The following is a 26,031-nucleotide window of genomic DNA, read 5'->3' on the forward strand; positions in this document are numbered from 1 at the left end:
TGCAACTCTCTATTTACCTGTCTTAACAAATCTGTTTAAAATGGAGCGGCACGTCTTTTAACTAATTCAGGAACGAGATCTCTTCAGTTTTAAAAACCATTTTCTCTCTTTAGTCTTGGCTCCCTTTCAACTTTAGAGACACATTTTTAAAATCGTTTTAACCACTCCAGTATATCTCAGAGCTTTTACCGACCTGTTCTTCCTACCAGTTCGTCGGGTCTTCAGAGCAGATTACTGCTCGAAACAGCTAAAGAAATTTAAAATCAGTTTAAGGAATATTTGTCTCACCTTTATCTGTTTTATTTCTTTTTTTATTGCTCTATTTGTCTGTGAAGGGTGCATTATAAATTTACTTAGTTAAATAAACTTCACATTTTCACCTGGTCGTCTACACAACACACCGACAGGTGGTTTGGTGCTTTCGATATCAGAGCAGAATTTAATTTTGGGCCGACCTCAGCTAAAATCGTCCCCAACCCTTCTCTGGAAAATATTAACTATGTATTGTTCATGTTTGATCATTTGTGCTTTATACATTTAACACAACCATTATCACGGCCTATTGTGCAGGAACGAAATAAAATAAACCAGCAGATGATGCTTTTTGAAATCAGCCAACCACTTTGATTGTTTTTGAAATGTTCAAACCAGCAGAGCAGTCATAAAGAACGTAACAAAAGCCTAAATATGATGTTTTACATAACAATGCAAATATAATTTAACGCATATTAAATAAGTTAAATAAAAAGTAACTGACTAGCGAGCTAACAGTAGGTTACCAATCACGATACCTGTGGTTTACAACAGGTAAGCTCGCCTAAGCTGCCGCACAAGGCTTCAGTCTGTTTAACTACTGTCAGTGTTAGTTAATGTTAATGATAAATAAGTAATATGTAATTATTCATGCAGTCATGTACCTTTATACTCCTACTTTTGTCCTTTACCATAGGCGGTTAGCCGGCAGCTAACCTTCCAAAGCTCCGCCCCCTGAGCAGATGTGGGCGCTCACTTATCTTCCAATGTAAGCTAAGTAGTAATATTCATTCCCTTCAAGTCCAGCTCTATCCCAGAATTGGTTGCAGGCTTTTCTCATTATGTGACGTATGGATATGAATGGGGATTTATGACAGCAAGCCATCATTGCCTCAGGCCTCCTGCGAGTCCAAACCCCACAAACTTTCAGCCATCATCTCCTGTAAGTGTTGGACCACATGGAAATATGCTAACAGCTAGCTATCTGGAGTTACTGTTCAGCAAACACACGCTGTGGGCATCTACAGCACTTACAGTGATTTGTTCTCTTGTTCTTCTCATTATCCTCCAGTGAACAGTACGAAAGCTTAAACTGTCCCTGTTTGATGACATATTTCTGACCCTGGTTATTACAGTCTGTACCTCTGCTGTTTCATGCTGGTGGGATTTTATACACTGTGGTGTTATCGGTGTGTGTTTGTCTGCACTGCTTGCTTCTTTTTCTGCGTTTAGCTTTAGTTTGAAGGTGGAATCAAAAAGTTACAGGTCAGTATAAAAAATGGAGCAAGCTTGCAGGTTTGAAAAGTGAAGCTCCTGTTTTTAAAACAAATTCTGTGGAACTGAATTTATGAGCTTAATCAGCAGCTTCACCAGTCGTACTGAATGACAGTTCATTTTCTGAATTAGTCATTTTTAGAGTCAGAAAGCAGGATGTCTCCAAGGTTTAGTTAGATCTGCTCGTCTTCCTCGAGCTTAGTCTCTAAACACTGAGATGATGATCAAGAAAACTCCAAACTCAACTCAAGGCTACATAATGAAACATCGCTAACAGATGTTTGATGTCACCAATATCACATTTATTCTGACTGTGCCTCTAAAAGCAGAAATACTTGATTTAAATTAAGCCCATTAAAGATAATCTACCTGTGCAGCCATGGCTCATGTCTAGGCCACCTGAAAGATTTGGATCTTTCTCAGGTGGTCCGGCTCTGATGACTTGATGGTGGGCATGTCTGAAGCGCACTGGATCTCAAACTGGTGACCCATTAACTTGCATTTTATTTTGAAGAAAAGAGCAAAGTTGCTATTTTTATGCTTATCCTGCCTATAAGACAGCAAGTGCTCCAGTTCATGCTTTTGCACCCAAAGTCCACAAACATCAGACTGACTGTGTGGGATTAATGGTGGACAACCTGTCAATGTTGGATTAAAAAAAAGAGATGAAAATGCTTCTGGTCATGCACCTGCTTTCTTCAGGCTCGAGACTGCTGTTTGGTCTATGGAACAGGTCAGTGACCTAATTGAAACCTCAGAAGCTTTTAGGTGCAGCTGATCACACCTTGTGCATTTTAGTCAATGTTAACCTGTACTGGAAGCAACTGCATGGAATCTGTAGCTGTATGTACCCTTGATGTATACACGGATTTCATGGCAGCTGTTGTATTTGACGTATTAGACATCTATAATGATTGTACGGTGGTATAATGATGAGAATAATTGATAATGACAGGATAATTCATACTTGTGAAAAAGCACAGCAGGCTTTCAAATAACAAAACTCGTCCCAGTCTTTAGTATTTAGTGGTGAAATCTTTTTTAAAAAGCATAAAGATGTTAATAATCCGATGTTCATGCAAAGTAATGTTTAGATTCACCCCACAAGGAGAACGGCTGCATACAGACATATTTATATACATATTAATGCCACTAAAGTAAGTTTTTTTAATGTTATTTATCAAACAGAAACTGAGACAGGAACCGAAAACGACAGCAGCTCTCTGGCGACATCAGTGAAAGGACTCCGGCATGAAGTGAAGGTGACTCCAGTTTCCGACAGCACACAGCTGATGATGGCAGGTCCAAAAAAACAATAACACAGTTTTCCAACATCTTCTGTTGATGTTTAGGACTTTTTTAGTACTTTGGCCTCATGTTACTTTTCTCAGTCTAAGCTAAAGTTACTCATTCAGAAATGTAACACAGATGGTGTCGCTATGACCGAAGCCAGCGACCGATTGTGTCAGAGTGACACAAGTGACATCATCTGAGTGTGAATACAAGGCGCCATCCACTTAGCCTCCACCACAGCACCACCAAAGTATTAGCTACACACAACCTCTAAGCAGACTACAACTCAGCACAAGTGTGTTATGTCTGCCGCTGCCGTCTGTGTGTTTGTCCACAGAGTAGTGTAGTTTAATCTTTATCTGAGAAAAAGAACAAAAATATATCCTTGCTTAAGGAAGAAGCAGCAGGAACAATGACTTTTAAGCAGGAAAATCCTGGAAAAATATCGGAATTTGATCATTTCCAGGAAAAAACACCAAATTTTGATAAGGTCAGGAAATGTAGTGCACAAGCAGAGGTGAGTAGAGTAGCCAGAAATTGTACTCAAGTAATAGTAGCATTACCTCAACATAGTTTTACTCAAGTAAGAGTAAAAAAGTATTAGTAAAAAAGGCTACTTGAGTACTGAGTAACTGATCCTCACACCTGATTTAATGTTTAAAAGAGAGACAATCAGACAAAAATATAAAGTTTAGTGCAAATTTTGTTATTTGAAAGACTGAAAAGCAAAAACAGAGAGTATTAATAATAAATGGTGTTTCATTTCTTTGCTCTCCAAATGACACAACAACAAACTTTATGCACAAACAAAATCTCACTTTGACATAAACTGCAGGTTTGTGTCTGTGTCTCCTGCATTTTTGGTTCAAACGTGTTTATTATTCACTCAGTGACATCACTCACACTCAGGAGAGTAGCCAGAAATCTTTCGCAAAGTCTTATTACTCAAGTAAAGCAAAAAGTACAGTGTAGTAAAACTACTCCTAAAAGTATTTTTTTTTCCAAAAAGTTACTCTGTAATTAGTTACTACCCGTCTCGGCGCACAAGTCTGCACCTTCTAACACGTCACCACGTCTGAGGAGTGCTGGGATTCTTGTTTTGAATGACTGAACAAAGACCAGGACAAGAAACAAGTAATCTAGTTTTATTTATATGGCACCAAATCACAACAACAGTGATTTCAAAGTCATTTATATCGTAAAGTAAAGGCCCTTCAACAATATAACTGTTGCATTATGGTAGGGTATTTTTGAGAGCATTAGCTACACACGCTTAATGAGCTCAGGGCCGTGCTGCAGATCAGCTCATCAGAGCTTTTTCTTCCTCAGTGTCAGAGTGACAGAACATAACGGTTCTATAAAGATGTTTTAAATGGCCAAAAAGAGCTGGATTGGTGATCGGTACAATCATTCAGAGTCATAAAGCCTGTTGTCTACAGCCGATGAACAACATAGGCAAAGATTTTGCAAATCAAACGCACACAGTAACGCAGTCGGTGTCCTGAAACGAAGCTCCAGCTGCATGTAATGTGGGCCCTAAAGGTGTCTGTCACAGCTGCTGTCAGTGTCAACGCAGGTGTGTGTTTCACTATGGAAAGTTGCGTTTCTGGAGATGCTTATTGCAGCACAGGGTACCACAGCGACAGTTTGAAGTGCTTAGGGAAAAATTGTCGTGCTTGCACGTGTCTGTCTGTTGATTTTGTCAACATGTTCATGTCATAACCGTGTAACATGCAATCTTTCACAATTTCAGCACAACTGTCAAGACAGCTGAAGGTCGGTTGAAGGTGGGTGTAGCCCCATTGTTACTGAGCTGGAGTACTCCGCACTCAGGCTCGGTAATCATTGCAAGTAAGGGCTTAAGCACTGACGGGTCAGGAAGTCAGCACCTTATTATAATACTGCCGATGTAATCGGATCACAACATGGATGCTGCTGATGCTTTCTGTTAATGCCGGTGTTGCTGTCCCCTTTATCGGGCTGTTTCCCAGATATCACTGCCTCACAGTCAGTGATGTAATATATGTTAAGACTTTTATTCAATCTTTCAGTCACAAACAGATTCTTTTTGATCGAAACGGTTCCACAGAACGGCGGGGACAATTTTCCACAAACACATGGAAAACCCACCAAATATTTTTCGTTAAAAGGTGTTTGAGCGTTGCAGCTTACAGATGTAATGTTATGAAAACAAGCTGATGTGAATCATAAACTGTAACCTTCACAGTCAGAAGATGCAGACGCAGCTGAACTTTTAGGGTGTGGACTGATGTGTTGAACAGTGCATCAAAAGCAAATAAGGGAATAACTTTTGGAAAATTTTGCTTTTGCCGAAGCAACATTTTCCAATCTTACCTCAATGAAACTGTGAAGTAAGAGCGGCACTGAAAACCTCGAAGGACTCATTTTGTGCAAACTGATACTCATCTGAGTAATGATATCCAGCGTGAAATAGGATTTGATGGACAAACTGGGTTGTAATGGGAGCTGGCACTTTTATGGACTTTTGCAAATTTTTTAATCTAATCTTTTATGCTTCAATAACACAGCTGAGAGAGAGACAGGATTGGGAAATTGCATCCAACAAAAATCTCCAGTTAAATTTGCTTTGACACTGCAGTTCAAAGAAATGCTCTTAAACTCACAGGGAAGTACAGCTTTTCACAGGAAGGGGCATTTTTCCATGCTCCAGGCAGACACTGGTGTTCATTCATTGCCAAAGAGCTTTCTTGACGTCGCTGAAATGGTTCATTCATTTGATGGGGTTAATGTGGGAAAATTGGAAGGCACGATGAAGCTGTGAGAAATTCATAGATTTACTGTTAAAGGCTTGGTGATGTTAAAGATTAGGAAAGGACGCTCAAACCAAAATGCCTACTTCCTAGACTCCTAAATCTAAAGCCAGGCCCACTTCCTGTGGATCAGTCCACAACTAGTTATGCAATTCAGGGCTTAACACAGGTATTGTATTAAGTGCTTAGGAGTACTCATTTTAATACACAGTCATTCATTTTCAGAACAAAAACTAACCGAATTTCAAATATAACGATTGTTCTGAATAGCTGGATGAACAAGTGACTGATTGGGTATCAAAGAATATCCCGTTCCTGTGCCGTCACAAATTCTTGGGTTGCGTCATTAAGCGTTGTGTTGTCTGGTCATTCTGCAGCGTTTGACTGAGTTTGAGCAGAGAGTGCAGTCGTGTACACGTCACCGTTCATCCTTTAACTTCTGTCAGCAGTCACATGACCTGGTTCCACCGGCAGCCATACATGCCCATGCCATAACATTAGCTCCACCATGTTTAACAGATGATGTGGTACGCTTCAGTTCATGAGTCGTGTTTCATTCTCCATACTTTCCACTTCCTGTGGGTACAAGTCCATCTTGATTTCATGAGTCCATAGTTTGTTTGTTTGTTTGTTTGTTTGTTTGCCTTTGACTCTTTTAGAAGTTTTCCTCTAATCTCGTCTTCTTGTTCCTGAGTGTAACCTTGTTGTTGTATTTACATTCATGAGGGTGTATCTTGAACGCTTCCTTGGAGCGTTTCTGACTTGAGTAGATATTTAGAAGTTTTTCTTTATCATGGAAGTAATTCTGTCAGAGCACACTTTAGTGTGGACCACTTCTGTGGTCTTTCGGTGTTGCTGAGCTGGCCGGTTCCCTCGTTCTCCTGAGTTTTCAGTCGCTCTGATAGATTTACTTTAGGTTTTTATTATTATTATTTTGTTTTGCTCCCAACCTATTGATGCCCTCCCTCACTTTTATCTACCTCTCTTTGGACCTCATATTGAGAGTTCCTGTGGACAGCTACCAAATGAAGTTCAACACCTGGAATTAACTACAGATCTTAACTTGCCATGCAATAACCAGAGAACAGACCACACTTGACAGTCAAACTGCTCGTCAGTCAATGGCTGACTGTGTATAAAGATGACAACAATTTGGTTTAAATCCCCTGAATTAAAGCTGAAAGTATGCACTTGATTTAAAGTCCACTGTGCACAGAGGCAAGAAAATGTATCATTGTCCAAATATTTGAGCCCTGAGTCAGATGTGATGTCAGCACCTTATCAGTGGCTGGACCTCAGCTGTTGGTTAACAGCATTCTTTGTTATGTTCACAAATACTCTGCTGAACACTTTGCTTGGATCAGAGAGTAGAAGGACCCTTCTGTGGTTGGAACCGTTGTCTCAGTCTTCTTTCTGAGGGAACTTAGCTATAAAAGCTATTTTTTCAGTCAGGAAGCTTCAGTGATATCCAGGTCTGCCTTTATTATTTTACTATGTATCCTGGCTGGGTTGATGGTTATTTTACTTTCTATAAAGCCTTTCTTTTACTCTGTGTTGCTGATAGGATCAGTGAAGTTCTTCAAAAAGTTTAGTCAGTTTGCTGAGTTAGTGTCCATCCATTCATCCATCCATTTTCTTTATCCGCGGCCAGATCGTCGGGGCAACACCCTAAGCCAGGGGTGTCCAACTCCAGGCCTCGAGGGCCGGTGTCCTGCAGGTTTTAGAGTTCACCCTGGGTCAGCACACCTGAATCAAATGATTAGTTCATTACCAGGCCTCTGGAGAACTTCAAGACATTTAAATCAGCTGTGTTGGATCAAGGACACATCTAAAACCTGCAGGACACCGGCCCTCAAGGCCTGGAGTTGGACACCCCTGCACTAAGCAGAGAGGCCCAGGGCCACCTCCTCCAGCTTGTCCGGGCGAACACTGAGGCGTTCCCAGGCCAGCCGACAGATATAATCTCTTTAGCGTGTCCTGGGTCTGCCCTGGGCCCCCTCCTAATAGGACACCTCACCCAGGATAGGGTGTCTTCTTAAATGTACTAAACTTCTGTAATTTGGTGTCTGTGGCTTGCTGCACTGGCCTGGCATCGTTCTGGGGGTTCTTTCCCATGTTTTCACTGTTTCCTACTCTTTTCATGCTCATGTGCCGAGACATCCTTCCTGACTTTAGCCTCTGCTCGCTCCTTTCATCTTTTTCACTTGTTTCAGCAGTTTTCAGCAGACATCCTTTTGTTGAGGTTTCCAGACATGTCAGTGCTAGTCTCCTCCTAAAGACAAGCTCTGAAGAGCCTCCGGTCATCCGCTTCTGCTTTACCATAAAGCTTTAGCCTAGCAGTTATAATATTTGCTTCCCTTCTGAACTAGTAATGAAAACATCACACACTCCTTGGGACTTTGGTTTACTCCATTAACCCTGAATGCACACCATTAGTGGAGCTGAACACCTTCCTGTGATGGTTTTTGACAATAAAGCCAACTTGGAGAGGTGCAACCACAACAGGTCAGAATGGCAGAAAAAACCTTGCAAAAGAGCTAATGAGGTCGATTAGCTTGTCAACATGTGGGGGGTAAACTACATTATTAAGGTGATTAAAGGGGAAAGGTGGCGAGGGGTGGGGCCTCGACCTAATCCCGTTAAAGCATTTGAGACGTCTCTAGTGAGCTGATTAGCTCACTTTTCTGTCATCCTAAGCACCTTAGTTGACCTAGAGGCATGTTTGTTTGATATCAGAGGGCACACATGGGGAGCAGTAGATTGGATGGAGTTTTTCAAGAGATCTAAGCTGGTGATTGATAAGGTGATCCGATTATTTTCGATGCCGAGCTTTGGGGTTAATTACATTTTTGATGGTAAAAAGCAAACAGCTTCAAAGGCTATATGGTCAAAACCTTTGGGCCATACTTCTTTATATTTGAATTCAGGTGTTTTCAGTCTCATTGCCGTGGGCGTGTAACATCAGACATTTGGGAGAGTATAGGTCGTTCTAAAGTACTGTACTGTAACAGGTTGCAACCACTGCAACAAGTCAGTTTGAGAAATTTCTTCCCTCTTAGAGATTTCATGAATTCCAAACCTCCTGTCATTAAAATCAGCACAAAAACTTGCACCAGGAGTTTAATGGCATGGGTTTCTGTGGCTGTGCACCTCCTGCAGGTGACTCAGAACTTTATCCATATCATCTATTTTAAATGGGCTGTTTGTTGACAGCTTGACAACCTGGCAAACCAATGTTACAAACATTACCACAAAGTCTGTTCAGCTTGCATCTTCAAGGTGGCCTAAACGTTGCTGTTTGACTTTCTAGTTTTTGTTCAGGAATTATTTTCTACTGTGCGAATGAAACAAGACATCGAAGAAAACAAAACATTGCTTGGAGGGTGACCCAGACCTGTAACCTCTTACTTTCAAATCCACCATTTATCCTACTACGCTAATTGGCTTAACGTTAGACCGGAGCATTCCTAAGTCTGTGATGTCAGCATCTTGGGCTCCTGTCCAAGGAGATGATTGTAAGAATCCGAGGTGTTAAGTTCACCATGTAAATAGCTTAAAAGTGTTGTTTATTAAAAATGAAAGGTCTGTGGAGAAGTCTGTCACAACTATACTTTAAACTAGTATTTACTTTCTTCTTCGACATAATCTGGTCTGTATTTCTGACTTTGTAAGAGGACGGCCTTGATGGTTTGATCCGAACTCTGTGTGGAATCGACATCAGTCCGCCTACAGTCCAGTTTTTGCTGTGGTATCTGACCACTTTTGACCAGATAGATGATGCTGGGTTTTAAAGTTCACATCAGCGTCCTTTGACCTGACGAATTGTTCATTACAAACTTATATTGGCTGCAGAACCACAAGTCAAACCATCAGTGACAACAACATGTATATGAGGAGGAAAAGGAGGCTAAAACTGGACTTCTTTAGGTTTGCAAAGACGTCTTACCTCTCATCCAAGATGCTTCTTCAGTTCTAAAACATGATCAATAGTGCGTTAGCAACACTCTGGACTGTCTCCAAAGGGGGTTTATTACCTGGGACTCTCTGCCAGTTGTTTTTTGGACTGAAGATGCTCTTGAATGAAAAACAAAACATCTTCACAAACCTAAAGGTTTGCCTTCTTCTTTGCCTTTTTTTCAATCTCTAAAGACTGCCATGACCTGAGAACCTGCACAGACATAAATCACTGCTGGTCTTGTAGCGTCTCCCAGGAAAGATGTTAAACTGTAAGAAAGGGTTACTATCTCGTGTTTGCAAGTTGGTTTGGGGTGAAATGTACATGAATGGCTGTGATACAGATTTGATCATTTCTGCTCCATTGTATAATAAAAGAAATAAATGTTAACATTCACGCAAATTTCATGCTAATAAAAGGCTGGGAAGCAGTTCTTTGTTGAGTATTGTGCTATAGAAACCTACTCTATGCAGAAAAGAGGAAATGGTATTTTCCTCTGTAGATGACACAAAAGAAAGTTGAGTTTCGCTGCGTTTGCAGTCTTGTTGTAAAGTCAGGAACTGCTGTTGTGCCGTTGGTATCCAGCTTTCCTACTTTTCGAGGCATCAGCCCACATTTATTGTTTTTGAGTGGCTGTATCTGCATAGCTTTGAGTACTGAGAATGACATGTAAACTGCAGTATATGCCCCTTGAATTAAAGTCTGGACTTTAAAACTGGGGGAAAAATACAAAAAAACAACAAAAATTTCCAGATATTTATGGACTTTGCTATGTAGTGAGAGTTGGCTTGGGGTTGCCCAAAGTTTGAAAATACTTCCACCACCAAAACCAGTGCTTAATTCAGAGAGAGATTTTCAACCACTGCTCCCAAGTCCTCCAAAATCTCAACTTCATATTGCTCGATGTGGATTGGTTGATAAGTGGACAGGGATGGGAGCGACAATGGTGCTATTCTCCACGGCCGGCCGATTGACCACAAACAGCACAAGCACGAGTAGCCCACACACCGTTTGTACCACGTATTACTGACACTGCCACCATCTGGAGGTAGACGAGCAGTCCAAAGCTACCCACAGACTGCTAATGCACTATCATCGTTGAGCCATAATTTCTCCATAAAGCTGACGAATTATCAGGGTGTAGCTCAACTGTTTCCTTCATGTATAAACAAATCTGTTTAAATGAGTGTCTGTGATTTACATGAATGCATCTGGTTGAGCTATTTCTTGGCGAATGCAAGCTTAGCAGAGTGCACTCCCACTGATTCATCATGTCCCTTTTGCATTTCTGTTTATGTTCAGACCGAGGAGACGCAATCATGAATTCATTCCCTCTAACTCTGCGTGCACAAACATGTCATTGGTAACAATGTTCCCATGTCGCTCTGCACAAGAAAGCAAGAATTTGTTGTTCTCATTGCTAAAATAAAATAAAATTCCCCCAGGAATTAATTAGAGCATCTAAAAATGACATAAACATGTGAATCGTACTTAATAACACTGTGGGGGAAATTCTTGGTGTCCGGGTTGAAGTGGATAGAGCAGACCAAAGCCGAGGCTTATTTGTCTTTCTTTTTCATCGGCTACATTCAATATTGTATCTTATCTTTTACAGTAGACAAAGAAAAAGCTGCTGTGGCAAACAGCTCAATCGACTCTTCTTCAAACAATAGGTCGTCGTTCGCACCGAAGACGAAATGGCTGATTTGAATGACAACGAAACAACAAATGGGAAGTTTCCCACCGTTTCCAGCAGGTCCCGGGCAGTAGGGCAAATATTGATTAGACACCGTGTGTTGCTCTGGACTCACCACAGCAGATGTTTTTCTTTGGCAGGTTGTGTTGCTGTGTTTATTTTAAATTGCTCTGTCATTCGCTCGAGGTCAAAGGCCTGAGGTTGTACAGAGTGTTGTGAAGGAGAGAGAGAGACGGTGTTTTTTTGTTTCTCAGGCCTGTGGGCCAAAGGGCATTGGGGCTAATAAGGAAGGAGCAGAGAGTCATGTGTCCGTGCACGCTCAGAGTTACTCCAGAGTTAAAGTTTAACCCCTGCCTTCAAATTCCTGTGCACTGAAACTAATGCTGTTAACACACTGCCAGACTAATAATTAGAGCAACGCTCACAGAGGTAAGCCTGAACCGTCTGAAGCTGGGGTCAACCTCAGTCTGTGTGCAAGATAAGCACGACATGCAGGCAGCTGTGGAAATGTCCCCTAGTTTTAAGGGGAAAACACGACGTATTTAAAATGAACTCGGGCGGCAGAGACATTCAGCCAGGGAAATAGTTCAGTGTCCTTTGAACGTCATCTGACGCTTTCTGACACAAGACTATTGTGTTCAGCCAAGAAGGTTATGGGAGAAATGTGAACCTTTGCTAAACACATGATTAGAGTTCAGCAGGTCCTGCAGCCTGCTGCACTTCAACTGGCTAATCCTGAATGTACATAACAATGGCATGCACATCTGTTTCACTGTGAAACGGTATATGATGCACCACATGTATGCAGTCCTCTTTATTGTATATGCACCGAGGCCAAAATGTGCGCTTTCGTTTAATTTCTTGACGACTTAAACAGACCTGGACAGCAGTTTGATGGTTGTCGTGTCGATTATTTTTAATGCATTTCACATATTCAAAGACCGCGTCACGTAAATGTTCGGTCACTTGTGCTCCGTTTTGACTTTTTACTATCACCAGTAACATTAGCCATGTTAGCACACGAGCCTTCGACTTTTGTTTTTTAGGGTTTTTTAGCCAAACTTTGATACGTACACCAATCATTTCACACAGATGTTAAAGAAATAAAACATATTTTATGTCAATACAAGCTCTGTCTCTCTTCCACAGCATGTCTTTATCCTGTCTTCCTTCTCTCACCCCAACCAATCACAGCAGATGGCCCCGCCCCTCCCTGAGCCTGGTTCTGCCGGAGGTTTCTTCCTGTTAAAAGGGAGTTTTTCCTTCCCACTGTCGCCAAAGTGCTTGCTCATAGGGGGTCATATGATTGTTGGGTTGTCTCTGTATGTATTATTGTGGGGTCTACCTTACAGTATAAAGTGCCTTGAGGCGACTGCTGTTGTGATTTGGCGCTGTGTAAATCAAACTGATTTGAACTGAAAAGCATAAATATTATTACAGCATAGAAATATTATTATAGAGAGATACTTTGTTGATCCCACAAGTTAACAGTGTGCAATAAATAAACGACATAGCTGACAGGGCTCAGGTGAGGGCCTTATTCTGTCAGATTATAAATGTACAACAAGGATTAAGAAAATAAAAATGAGGTTTAGGAGAACAGAGAGTAAGACTGAGATTATGAAAGAGTGGGGTAAATACATAAAAAATTACATGTACACTGTACATCTAAGAAACAGCTGCAAGGAGGTGTAAGACAGAAATATTTGTGCGATTGTTCCAAATCTGAACAGTTTGGCTCCATCGTCGGTGCACGTTCGTGTGCCGTGTAATGTGGTGTTCAGGTGAGCGTACTAAGAGTGGGTCCCGTTTAGCTCGGATCACTCTGGGCTCCAGAGAGCGTTGAGAATGCGCCACAGCCGACTTCACGCTGAGAGCAGCTGCATTCCTGACCTGCAGTTCAAAGAGCAAAGAACAAACACACACATCCACTAACCTCTGGTTAAGTAAGGCACATGTACGGTACTTATGCACAAGGGTATGTGCGTGCGCTGCCTGCGACTTTCAAAGACTCGGCCCTGCTTGTCCAACTGCTGCAGCACCCAAACAGATGCAGCTGCAGTGCATGGGGAGCTATGCTAAACTCACAGGCTGAGCACAGGACGAGAGAAAGGTCAGCGACGTGACCTCCTCTTTATAAATGCTGCATAAATGCTCATTTGTGAATATATATATTGTTGTTTATATATATAATGTTTTCAGCACATCCAAAGCAGTCAGGTGTTTATAAGCAAAATACAACAACAAGGCAAAAGTGCAAAATTTGGGCTCTTTTGGTCACACGAGCACTGAGCTGCCCAAATGAGTTGACTTTATCTTTATTTGATAAAGGCTTAATTTAAAACATCTAACTGATCTAATAATCTGTTTTTTTCCCACTTTGGCTTTGTTTATGTCACTTATCACATTTTATATGATATTAAATCTAAGCACAAACACGATTTTAGTCCAGTGTTGAGCTGCGCTGTGTCCAACCCAGCCTGCTTTGGAGAGTTGACACCAGAAAGTTAATCATCATTCTCAAAAATGTGCAGTCTTCTTAGAAAAGTGTTCACTGTGTATGACAAACAGATTGAGGAGCTGAGCTTTAAGCATGCTCCTCAGTCAGCTCTATATAATGGAGCTCTGACCTCTGCTAACACACAAACACGCTCAGGCTTACAGAAAAGCACTAATTCAACTTCCAGCAGCTTAAACCCTGCTAACCTCTTAACCAGACAAAAGGCCGATCCACGCGCTGGATGTAGGTTAAAGTTACCAAATGCTCACATGTACAAAGCTGGAAAACAAATAAATCTTTGGTGCCAATTTTTTTTTAAATCAGCTTTTAACTCTTCACCCTTTTGACTTCGGTAAATCTTCAGAGACAGCGTGTTCTTTCAGAGACCACAGGGACAGCGTGTTTTGTCATTCAGGGGGAATTCCTGTAAAACCATGTGATGAGCAAACACTTTTTGGTACATAGAGGTTCTTTAAGCCGTGCCTGCTTGGAAGCAACAGTGAATACCTCACTCCTTTTTTTCTCTCTCTCGCTCTCTATTTGGAGGCTGTTATTGGAAACTGTGGTTGGAGGCTCCGATTGTTTATTCTGTCCTCCCCTTTTCACGGAGACCTTCACATGACAATACTGCCGGTGTGGCAGGGAAAGCAGGCCAGGAATTCCACAGGAGTTCTGCCCACCGCCAAGACGATGGATGAGCTGTAAGACAGAAGCCTTATGTACACGTTACCGTGCTTTTATCTGCCGAATTAAAGTGCTAATCATCCAGCATTATCTAAAATGACCGTGCTCTTGTTATCTACGAAAACATTTTTGTGGCTGGGTTTGGGCAATGTCAAGGAAAAAGTGAACATTAGAAGATTGCGCACTTGTTTTAATACTGGAAAGTTCACTTTAAGAATGACTAAAAGTGTCACGTAACCTTGATTAGCATCTTACCAAAACTGTAAACTTCCACTGCTTCGATTGCACACTTGACTCAGGATGTACCCCGGTTTCTGGTGTCAGAGTCTTGTGATATACGGCCAACATTCGCAATGCAGGAAGCAGTTATGATTTCCATGAAAACAATGTTTGGAAAACTGACTAGTCATATATAAACAAAACTTCTTGGAGGACGAATTAGAGATAAGCTGTATTGCATCCTCTGCTGCTTTCAAGTGTAAGGAAATAAGCATCGGGGTTATCTTAGTTTAGGACATTGATTTTTTTTTATTTATTTTACTCTTTAAACCTGTCAGGTTTGAAGAGCCTTATCACCAAGTAAAGGAAAAGTGTAGTTGTGAATATTTCTTCTAAATTCAGGGTTTCATTAAGTGCACCTGCAATTAGGTGCGGTCCAACAGAAAGCCACCTGAATCTTTAAAAAACGTTTTAATAAGCTTTTTAACTTAATAAGCTTAATAAGCTAAATGTGCTGACCAGTTGTGCCAGTTTCCTGCGCTGTGGTTAAGAATGAGGTAAAAGTACGCTGTATTTGCTCATCTGCCTCCACACGCATGTGACTGTGAGTGACATCCTATTCTGAATCCACAGGGTTTAATATGATGTTGACCCACCCTTTGCAGCTATAACAGCTTCAGCTTTTGTGGGAATGCTTTCCACGAGTTTATGGGAAGTTTTGGCCGTTCTTCCAGATGTTCTGTTCAGGTCCAGGTGTTCTGTTGGGTTAAGACTGGGACTCTGTGCAGGCCAGTCAAGTTCTTCCACACCAAAAAACTCGCTCATCCATGTCTTTGTGGACCTGGCTTTGTGTCCTGGTGCGCAGTCATGTTGGAACAGGACGGGACCATCCCCAAGCCGATCCCACAAAGTTGGGAACATCAAATTGTTCAAAGTATCATGGTAGGCTGAAGCATTAAGAGTTCCTTTCACTGGAACTAAGGAGCCAAGCCCAACCCCACACTACTAAACCTTATAGTTGGCACAATGCAGTCAGGCACTTACCGTTCCCCTGGCAACCGCCAAACTTGTCCATCGGATTGTCAGTTGGGGAATCGTGATTTGTTACTTCAGAGAACACGTGTGCACTGCTCTAGAGTCCAGTGGCAACGTGCTTTTCACCACACGTTTTGCGGTTGTAAGCCTTGGACGCGGCTGCTCGGCCACGTAAACCCATCCCACGAAGCTCTCTGTACACGGTTCTTGAGCTGATCTGAAGGCCACATGAAGCTCGGAGGCCTGAAGCGATTGACTCTGCAGAAAGTTGGCGACCTCTGCACACTGCGTGCCTCAGCATGCGCTCAACCCGCTCTGTGACTTTACATCCTAGTGGCTGAGTGTGGCTGAGTTGCTGTCATTCCCAGTTGTTTCAACTTTGTTATAACACCACTAACAGCTGACTGTGGAATATTTAGTAGTGAGGAAATCGGTGGCATCCTATCACTGAACCCGTTCTTTCACAAAGGTTTGTAGAAACAGTCTGCTCGCCCATGTGAATGATTTCATACACCTGTGGTCATGGAAGTGACTGGAACACCTGAATCCAGTGATTTGGATGGGCGACTGAATACTTTTGGCAATACAGCGTGCTAGCAGTGTGGCAACTGGAGACCAATAATTTCAGAGAAGAAGAGTTTAAATTAAAATTACCAAAGCAAAAACGAATGGAGGCAGAGATTATTGTTAACCTTTAGGTTCATGACCAGAATGTGTACAGGAGACCAACTCGCATTTGGAGATGGGCGACCAGCAAATCCCTTTAGGACTGTGGAAAATAACATATGTATGTAAGATTAAGGTTAGACAACTAAAACACGTGTTTACTGTTGACTGCATGGCCCCACATTACTTCCTGTCCCTGCACCGATCATCTTCCTGACCACCATGTCTGCATAAAATCACAACATCTTCCTCCTCTTGCTCATCCAAATAAACGAAATCCTCCGTCTCAATGTGGAAAAGAAAGGTCGCGCCACTGATTGTCAGCCGGCGCAGGCCTGTGAGTGTGCGCAGCAGGTGTGAAAAGGAGCCGGTGGCGTATCATATAACCTTTTGACAAGTTGCTCAACAACAACAGGCGCTCCCTGTTATTATTGGGTCAACAAAGTCGGAGGAAGTCTTTGGGATTAGAGTGGAGTGGAGAGTACGAGTGTGAATGCCGTGTGCTCGTTGAGCCCCCCCTCATCTTCTTTCTCTTTCAGCATAGAGGTTAACTCCCCCCACCGCCACCACCACCCCTACCACCCCTTTGCTCCCAGGCAGGCCCGGGGTCAGGGCAGAAACCGGCAGCCAGTCAGGCATTCTTTCTGTGTACATGTGTGTGTTTGTGTGTGGCTGCAGCCCACTCTGTGCTCTTTGACTCCGCTGCCCTTATAAGGCGAGCAGCGCCATGGCAACAGCAGGGCTTGAATAGCAGTGTCAAATCCCTCAGCACACAGACACACGCTCACTCTCCCTAAAGGAGGGAGCGAGGCAGAGAGACAGAGCGGGGATTCAGAGAGAGAGAGACGAGGCTATCTCCGGGCTGCTCTCCACTGCCGCAGCAGCAGCGTCGGGCTTTCGCTCAAAGGTCTGTGACCGTGTTTTTTCCTGCGCTTGTTGTTTGCCTAATTTATTCCTGCTGGGGCCAGCAGAAAGAAAGAAAGGCAGAAAGGGGAAAAAAAGGACAGGCAGAATAGCAAAGAGTGCAACAGTACACCGTGACTCGCCGACAGGGAATGCAGAGAGAAGTTCTGGCCTCTGGTTGTTACTGCTGGATGGACAAGTACTGACAAAACAAGAGGAGGAAGAGAGGCAGCACTTTGTAAAGCTGTGAGAGAGGAGAGGCAGCTGCGACTGAAGAGATTTCTCAACTCTGCTTTTGTTTCGGCTTGTTGTTGCTTTTTTTTCCTTCTGTGACATCTGATCCCCCGCTGACTTTAAAACAGTTGAAAGGGATCACGAGAGAAACTCAGCGTCACCCCGGACGGCAGAAACAGGAGGACGTCTCTGGTGAACTTTGCTGCTCCTGAGACTTTATCCTGAGAGTGAAAGGCGTCTAATTCTTTACTTATTTTCATATCAAGCCTGGACTCGAGTGCAGATAGCCTTAAATATACTTTTAGATTAATAGGCGGTCAATTCGCCGCAGTTTCCCAAACTCCTCGGCTTAATTTTTAAGGGGCAAATCTTTTCCTCCTCTCCATCACTATCAGCCTCGACAAGTCAAGAGTGAGTCTAGGCTAGAACTGGCTCTGATGAACAGATAAAAACCTCAGCACGACAGGAACTGGTTGGACGAGTTTATAAGTCAGAGCAGAGGGCAGGGCAGTTTAACCCTGCATGAAGGAGGGCTGTGTACGACTCTCCTCCCGCCTGCTCGTCCTTTCCAGAGAAAGTCGTGCGCTGAGACGGAGAGAGGGGCAACAGAGGCTCTGTTTGCCCCCCCCACACCCACACACAGACACATACTATGCTTGGGGATAGGTGAGGGTTTTTCTTTCAAAGGGGGAAGACGGAGAAAGAACGTGAGAGGGAGGGAGTCAAAGTGTAATTTATTGTTTCCTGTGAAAAGAGCAAGGCTGCACCCTTTTCGACTGCCTGAACTCTGAACCACACACCGTGTTTGTGTGTGCGCGTCTGAAGTTTTGTCGGACCTCGGGAAGCCACCGTGATCAGAGGTCAGGGCGGAAAACAGGACAGAGAGAGCCGGGGATTAAAGAAGAGAGGGACGACAGAAAGTGGAAAGACCCACAGGTCAGCTCGACCGGACGGCAAAGACGAGAAAGGTCAAGAGGCGGAATTTCCCCCCGCGACTTTTAAATCTCCTCGGATCGGGGGCGGAATCGGCTCTTTAGACTCTGAGAGCCAGTTGGAAGGCGGTGGGACGGAGCAGGTCTGTGTGTATGATCCACTCACAGGGCTGCACGTCTCAGAGAATATGGCCATGGTGAGCGGAGGATGGGGTAATCCCAACGGGGGCGCTAACGGACTCGGGGAAAAGGCTTACCTGAGGAGGGGGGAGGACGAGGAGGGGTCGCCCCGCGCCGGGAGCAGCGACGTGGACGTGGGCGACGAGGACAAGGCCTGCGTGGTGGACTGCGTGGTGTGCGGGGACAAGTCCAGTGGGAAGCACTATGGCGTGTTCACCTGCGAGGGCTGCAAGAGCTTCTTTAAGAGGAGCATCAGGAGAAACCTCAGCTACTCCTGCAGGTAGGGACAAAACGCTTTTACACTTTAATGAAGTTAAAAACAAACCCAAGTCTTTGCTGGAAATGGTGCTTTCCAGCATCTGTAACTCCTCCTGCAGGCAGGTGTACAGGCACATAATCAATGAGCTGCAGCAATATATGCCCTTATATCTACAAAGACACCGTGCACACTCTGTAATCTGATTACATTAGTGTAAAGGTCGATGGCTTTCTTATAAGCTGTTATACAGTCATTCAGCAGATTAGTCCATTTCTCACTCCTGAAGTTTGCGATCCAGCCTCGGCCACATCTCACAAACAGCCAAAAAAAGAAAAAAACAGAAATGAAAGCACTGAAGGTCAGTCATGTGAGGATGGATTGCTTCAGAAGGTCAGCATTCCCATTATTCTTCACCACAGGAACATTATGTTGCAACTCAGTTCTCTTACTGAGACCTCTCTCAGCCGCCCAGTAAAGTTATTTCTCCTGCAGAATATAGTGTTACCTCTGAGTGCAACACGTCCCTTTTGTCTTTTGTTTTGTTGGTTTGTCACATCTGGGGCTGAAAGAGCTCCCTGTGAAATGTTGGCAGACCTCAACCTGCTGCAAGAGGCAACGCAAGGGCGTGTAGAGCTGATGATTTACAAAGGTCACGAGCCTTGATAGCTTTCAGCCACTCCAGCTCACTTATCATGACTCTGGGGGGGAGGGCGGGTGTCCGTGGGGACAGAGGGAGATTTAAATCCAGGAAGTTTGTTTGTATTCAGTTCAGTTCAACATTTTCAACTTTAAATGTTTTTTGTGTTGTGCTTTGTTTGTGCAGATCAAACCGAGAGTGCCAGATCGACCAGCACCACAGGAACCAGTGTCAGTACTGCCGTCTGAAGAAGTGCTTCCGGGTCGGGATGCGCAAAGAAGGTATCGAAAGCTTCTTAGACTTTGCCCAGCGCTGAGTTCAAACTACTCCTGCTAAAGGTCATTAATAATAATAAACGGGTGGAGTTGCCGCCGTGGTGGAAGATCCCACTGAAAGGTGCACCGGCATCAGTATGTTTGTATCAACAGTGGCTCTGATTACGACAAAGGGGAAAGACCTGCCACATCGAGCGGGGAGGGTGAACCGAAACACTCCTGCGCGCAGCAGGGGAGCCGCTCGGCCGTGTAATAATTACCCGTTATTCAGAAACGCATCGGCTCCTTATCTGCCGAAATTTCACAAATATTTACAGACAAGCCGGTCATATCAGCTCAAAAGGTCTCGAATGCTGTGTTTACAACTTGTTGCTCTGTTGCCTTCAGCAACAAGGAATTCAGGTTTCAGGATAAGCAGCGAGTGGAAAATGCTCCGTTTGAAAGCATTAGGTGAAGAACTTGCTTTGCCACTTGCAAACTACTGCTGGATTATTATTACCGATGCATTAATATGTAAGCTGCTTTTAGTGTTGTCGATAACTGAGGTGGAGGTACACGGGCGCCTTTGTCAGGTGGTTGGGCTTGTGATGATGACATAGCTACATCTAAAGAAACTGGGAACTCTGATTCGCACCGAGAGAGGATGTTGGTTGCTGCTGCTTAACATGCTGAAGTAGGAAACAGCTCTGAAGCACCTACTGGGACATTGTCCAGGTATCCAGTTATCTGTCAGCTGAGGCCTGTTTTCACTCAGATGCAGCAGCTGAGCTTCAGGGAACAACAGAAGATGACAATGCTTAAATTTCACACGAGGAAAACCAACGACTGACAGTCCCGACTCTGCTTCATGTGCTGAGAACAGTTCATCACCTTTGTTTTGGATTAGTGCGAGCATTTCAGTGTTTCCACCCTGAACTCGCTGCCGTCGAGTTGACTTGACAGAAACCTCAGCTGTAATTGTGCTCGGGTGTAACTTTACCCCACTTGTATTTCTGTCTGTGTCAGTGGACACCAGACGCTGTGCCATACATAGTGCGCACGGGTGCAGCGTGCCAGGGGTTACATTTGGCCTGCGGTTATTAGTGAACCATGCTGAGCGTGGCCGTGACGCAGGCTGAGTGTTTCCACATTACCTGGAAATGTGTGTTTCACCTCTGACCCAGTGAGGGAAGCAGCCGTTCAGGTTGCCTTAAGCGAGACTTTGACACCAGCACTACGTTTGATTCGGTGTAATTTAAAACGGAAATCTGGTGCACAGAGAGCGGAGGATTTCAAATGTTAAAAAGCAACAAAAGCATCGCACTCTCACTACTGATTTACTTGTTACAGAGCGGCGGTGATGCACAGACACCGGCTCTTTTATCCTGTGCCGGTGCGAATCTTTATTTAGTAGTTATGTGCTGAAAAACAGGCGATCGCTGCAGTCACACGTACGGGAGAGCTTATTAAAGATGTCACGACGGCTCCAAAGTAAATACCAATGGTGCTCAGTGTAACTGCAGTAAGGATGAATCTAATTTACTGCTTACAGATCGACAGCATAACTAACTTTTTATCTAATGATGTCTTTTTTGTTTTTAAACGCCTGCAAAGAAACTGAGCTGTTGTAACAGGTTAACTCTGTTTTCATTTGCAACTTAATAAACCAAACACTTGCAGAGGTCACTTACTGAGAACAGGACAGCAAAGATGGCCTTTGTCTATGTGTCAATAAAAACACATAAAGCCCTAATGGATAACTCGTAAAGAGCTAATCTCCCTGCACCTGAGAAGTCAATGTTTTACGTATAGGTAAGAGGTGACCTTCAGGTGAGCAAATATATACCCAGCAAACATTTAATCCTGCCGCTGAGCTGGGAGAGCGTAACCTCCACTGTGACTGAGACTAACTAAGGACCAAAAGGTGAGAATTGTTGTAATTATCCTGTATTTTTAAAGCAGTGTAGTTGTATAGCACCTTTCTACTCACCTGAGCATTTAAAGCACTTTCTGCTGCTAGTCTGTGTTATCCAGTCTCAGAGGTCACATCTGCACCGAGGACGTCAAACTCATTTTACATGGTAGGACACATACAGTCGCACTTAAACTTCTTTACGTCGTTTAAGATGAAACTATACATTTAATCCCTGGGATATTTTAGGAGAGGAGAAAGAAGTGCAACATTAGTTTTTCTACATAATAAAGAGAAGCTGCTGCGCGAAATGAAAGAAATCAGCACGACTCTTTGTAGGAGTTCTGGTAGCTCGTTGCTCCAACTGCAAAACTGTGAAACAGAAACTTTTTGTTCGTTCGCAGAAAATGTGCTTTTTCTGTGGATCTGCTTTAAACAGATTCTATAGGAGGAAAAACCCCAACTTTTATTACTTAATTACTCTGGTGTCGTATGCCTGACTGTGGGGGCCGTTGCTGCCCTGCTTCACCTTCCCAAAGCTGTCCAGTGGGCCAAATTGGAGCCTTTGCTGGGCCGATTCTGGGCCCTGGGCCTTATCTTTGATATACCTAAGTGCTTCCTAACATTTGCACTCACTCCAGTGGATGAATCAGGTGCAACAGCGGGTTAAGTATCATGCCAAACAATATTTTGGCATGCAGACAGGAGGAGTCTTCTGACTGGTGAATAACCCGCTGCACCACCTGACCCACCGGAGTTTCAGATTTCACTAAAACAGATTTTTGGACCGAGCTAATTATGTTAGTCATGTTCTACTCGTGGACACTGTACAGCCAAAACACCTGATTTAATAAAGGTATGCTCTGTAAACTCTCGACCCCTCGCAGCTCTTCTGTGAACTGGTTTGTGTCATGTTTCAGCTACTGGAACATCGGGGTCGGGTTTTTCTCAGAAGTTGGTGAGGGTGTTCTCTGTCTGCCCTTGGAAACATCTGTAAACTGTTCTAACCGTCATCAAAGCACATTTTTATTGATCTGTCCGAGGCGTCTTTATGGGGCAAGAACATAAAGGTTGCATACATGCAGCGTGTCATTCATTTACTCGCTCTCTGGACTGAAGCGAGTGGTTTTCAGTGGTTTTCCGTTGCGTCTCTCTCTGCAGCTGTCCAGCGGGGTCGCATCCCTCCATCGCACTCAGGTATCAGCCCCAACTCCCTGGCGGGCGGGGTCGCGGGTGTGGTTCCAGGTCACATTGGGGCAGACTACTTCAACGGCCAGCCGGTGTCCGAGCTCATCTCCCAGCTCCTCCGGGCCGAGCCGTACCCCCCGAGCCGCTACGGGGCGCCGTACGGGCAGGCACAGATGCAGGCATCTGCGAGCGGCGCCTCCGTCATGGGCATCGACAGCATCTGCGAGTTGGCAGCCCGTCTCCTCTTCAGCACCATCGAGTGGGCCAGAAACATCCCGTACTTCCCGGAGCTCCCGGTTTCAGAGCAGGTCAGGTCTAAAGCGTGGTGACTTGTAGCCGCCAAACTGAACAACAGACACTCGTGGCTCAAAGTGACCCTTTCGCTCCACAGGTGGCGCTGCTGAGACTGAGCTGGAGCGAGCTGTTCATCCTTAACGCGGCTCAGTCTGCTCTCCCGTTGCACATGGCTCCTCTGCTGGCGGCAGCCGGCTTTCACTCGTCTCCCATGTCCGCCGAGCGCGTCGTGTCCTTCATGGATCAGGTCAGGGTTTTCCAGGACCAGGTGGAAAAGCTGAACAGGCTTCAGGTGGACTCGGCCGAGTACAGCTGCCTCAAAGCCATCGCGCTGTTTTCTCCTGGTAAGTCTGATCTTCTTCTTACGAGGTTATGTGACTGACTCACTGCGGCGCGATCTCTTTACTGTAAACTGAGCCCACGGTTTGGTCACAGAGAACCAAAACAAAGCTGTCGGAGGCATCACACAAGTTTCTCAGAAATTAAATCACTGCCGTCTCAGGGAGATGCTTTGATTTGGCCTCTTTGACCTCTTTGACCTCTGACATCATCAAGTAGTCCAAACCAGAGATATCCTGTTACTCAGTAGTTAAGTGTAAGAATTATAAATAAACACAAACAAATGTCAAACTGGCCAAATTAAAGTTTGGATCTCTGAGTTCTGTTTACAGAAGCCTTTAAAACAGGGGTGTCAAACATAAGGTCCAGGGGCCACGATCGGCCCACCAAAGATTCCAATCTGGCCCACTCGACAGCTTTGGAAAATGTAAACAGAAGTAAATGTTATCATTTGTCACGATCTGCAGCAGAAATGTCTATTTTTAAAGTTGATGCGCAAACAAAAAGCAAGCAAAAACTTTTAGCACTGGTCATCAGGTGTTTTTCTGCCTTTCAGACGCTTGTGGTCTGACGGACCCGGCTCACGTGGAGTCCCTGCAGGAAAAGGCTCAGGTCGCCCTGACAGAGTACGAGAGGTTGCAGTACCCCAACCAGCCTCAGCGCTTCGGCCGCCTGCTGCTGCGCCTCCCTGCGCTGCGCGCCGTGCCAGCTAACCTCATCTCCCAGCTCTTCTTCATGCGGCTGGTGGGCAAGACGCCGATCGAGACGCTGATCCGAGACATGCAGCTATCGGGGAGCTCCATCAGCTGGCCCTACGCACCGGGACAGTAAAGCCAGCTCCGGAGTGAGATCACACTGAGATGACTCAGAGCTGTGGAGGTCACTTTTTCCTCTCATTAGCTCTGCAAAGTTTTCCTGACATGACACCAAAGCTGCTTTCAGGGGCAAAAAGTTTGATTGTCTCTAATGCAGCACACCTCTCTCGCCCTCATTCCGGATGAACTCGGCTTTCGGTAGAACTCTTTACCGCGAGGCCTCGTGCCGGCACTACCTCCTCCCCCCATCGCCCCCAGTGTGACTTGAAATCAGAGTGCGCTCTGAACGAAGCCATAGCAGCGCCGCTTACTGTAGGCTGCCGTGGCCGGGACACGGCGTGCAGGTCGCACCCAAGCTGTGTGACGTTTTGTGCTGAAGTGAGAGACTTTGCTGCCAGACGAAGTATTTGTGAAGACTGCGACGTGTCGCTCCAACACAGAGGAGGCTGCATCTCAGACCTGTTTTGTATGCCGTGTGCAGAAAGGAATAGTTCAACATAGATCAAAGTAAATCACTCTCAGGACTGTATGATAAATATGAAGCTGTGCCAGCTTCAGCTAGCTCTGTGCAAAGGTACCAAATCCAGCAGACAGCACAAAAAGCTCTTGTTAGCGCCTTTACGAGGTGTTGGAAGGTTAAAACGATCTTCTTTTCTTGTTTATATTCTGAACTTAAAGCCGGCAGCTGAAGCCTCAAACGAGCACGAGAGCGCCGCCGACCTCCTCGACCATTTTTCAGCAGAAAGTGTTGAACTATTTCTTTTTAGTACGTTACACAGCGCTGCAGAAGCTGCCGTTAGAAATCAAGCGAATGTACTTAAACACAGCCGGGCTCCTTGGGACGGTCACATCCCAGTCGGACATTATTACCTCATGTTTTATACATCAGTGACAGATGGAGATTGTATAGAAAACTATGTGTGTGTTAAAGATATTTACAAAGGGATCAAGGCACTGCTATCACTGTAAGCAAACAGCAAGACCCAGCGGGCAGGTCTTAGCCAAAAATAGAGATTAAAATGTTAAATTTCATGTGAGAGGACTTCAATCGTTTGAGATCATTTAGTGGAAGCTACACTGAATCAGGTGATGCCCGCTTTGCTGATTTTTCTGTGTCCTTTTGTGAGGGTAGATGTGGTTTGAATTGTTATTTTGTGTCAGCGGCCTCTTTGAGATGATTGTGAAAGATACTCTGACGTGTAAAAGGATGTTTGTTGGCACTGACGTAAGAGGTACTTTGTTATTGGTGTGTTATCGCGACGACCTGCGGCTCATTGCGATGAATTGTGATGTTTGTTTTGCCAAACTGACTGAAATAAGACGACAAGTAGGTGATCATTTCTGTTCTTTTTAAATTTCCAGTTATGTCATAAAAGGCGAGCGAGACCACGATCCCTCGCTGTCAGACGACTTCATCGCTTTGATGTAAACTCTAGTGATTTGATTGTGTAGTTTTACGTTTAAAAGAATCATCTTTGTGTGACTGCGGCAAAACTGAAACATGCAAAAGACACCCGCACGTCGGGCTCGTTATTTTTGCATTGGAAATAAACGTATACATTATTTTGAGTGGTGCATTTTCTTTCAGACCTGACGAATAACTTCATGTGTAACATGTTTGAAGAGACAACCGGGAACTACTGTGTAAGGCACGTTTACATCCAGGGGTGGAGGAGGTGGGGTTTCTCTCAGAAAACATGGGAATTTCTCAAAATTT

The 26,031-nt window shown here is 44.3% G+C and overlaps 1 protein-coding gene across 2 annotated transcripts; it reads left to right on the forward strand.

Annotated features, from left to right (window-relative positions):
* The first annotated feature begins 1,009 nt into the window (after positions 1–1,009).
* nr2f6b (nuclear receptor subfamily 2, group F, member 6b) lies at positions 1,010–25,883 on the forward strand. Of its 2 annotated transcripts, XM_039600703.1 has the most exons (7): positions 1,010–1,195; positions 2,716–2,789; positions 16,907–18,896; positions 19,699–19,793; positions 22,840–23,174; positions 23,258–23,504; positions 24,056–25,883. In XM_039600703.1, the coding sequence occupies exons 3-7, from the start codon at positions 18,625–18,627 to the stop codon at positions 24,328–24,330; spliced, it is 1,224 nt and encodes a 407-aa protein (XP_039456637.1). In that variant the 5' UTR covers positions 1,010–1,195; positions 2,716–2,789; positions 16,907–18,624; the 3' UTR covers positions 24,331–25,883. The 2 variants fall into 2 exon arrangements, with proteins under 2 accessions (XP_039456637.1, XP_031614561.1); XM_031758701.2 differs by lacking the exons at positions 1,010–1,195; positions 2,716–2,789 and adding an exon at positions 14,244–14,464.
* The last annotated feature ends 148 nt before the right edge of the window (positions 25,884–26,031 follow it).

Source organism: Oreochromis aureus, linkage group 17, assembly GCF_013358895.1.
Source record: "Oreochromis aureus strain Israel breed Guangdong linkage group 17, ZZ_aureus, whole genome shotgun sequence".
In the NCBI taxonomy this organism is placed as follows: domain Eukaryota; kingdom Metazoa; phylum Chordata; class Actinopteri; order Cichliformes; family Cichlidae; genus Oreochromis; species Oreochromis aureus.

What these genes read in the sequence shown, in the direction of transcription:
- nr2f6b (XM_039600703.1), top strand. Translation starts at nt 18,625, where the DNA reads ATGGCCATGGTGAGCGGAGGATGGGGTAATCCCAACGGGGGCGCTAAC. An exon ending in GGTCGGGATGCGCAAAGAAG is followed by an intron (nt 19,794 to 22,839) that starts GTATCGAAAGCT and finishes CTCTCTCTGCAG; the next exon opens with CTGTCCAGCGGGGTCGCATC. An exon ending in AGCTCCCGGTTTCAGAGCAG is followed by an intron (nt 23,175 to 23,257) that starts GTCAGGTCTAAA and finishes TTCGCTCCACAG; the next exon opens with GTGGCGCTGCTGAGACTGAG.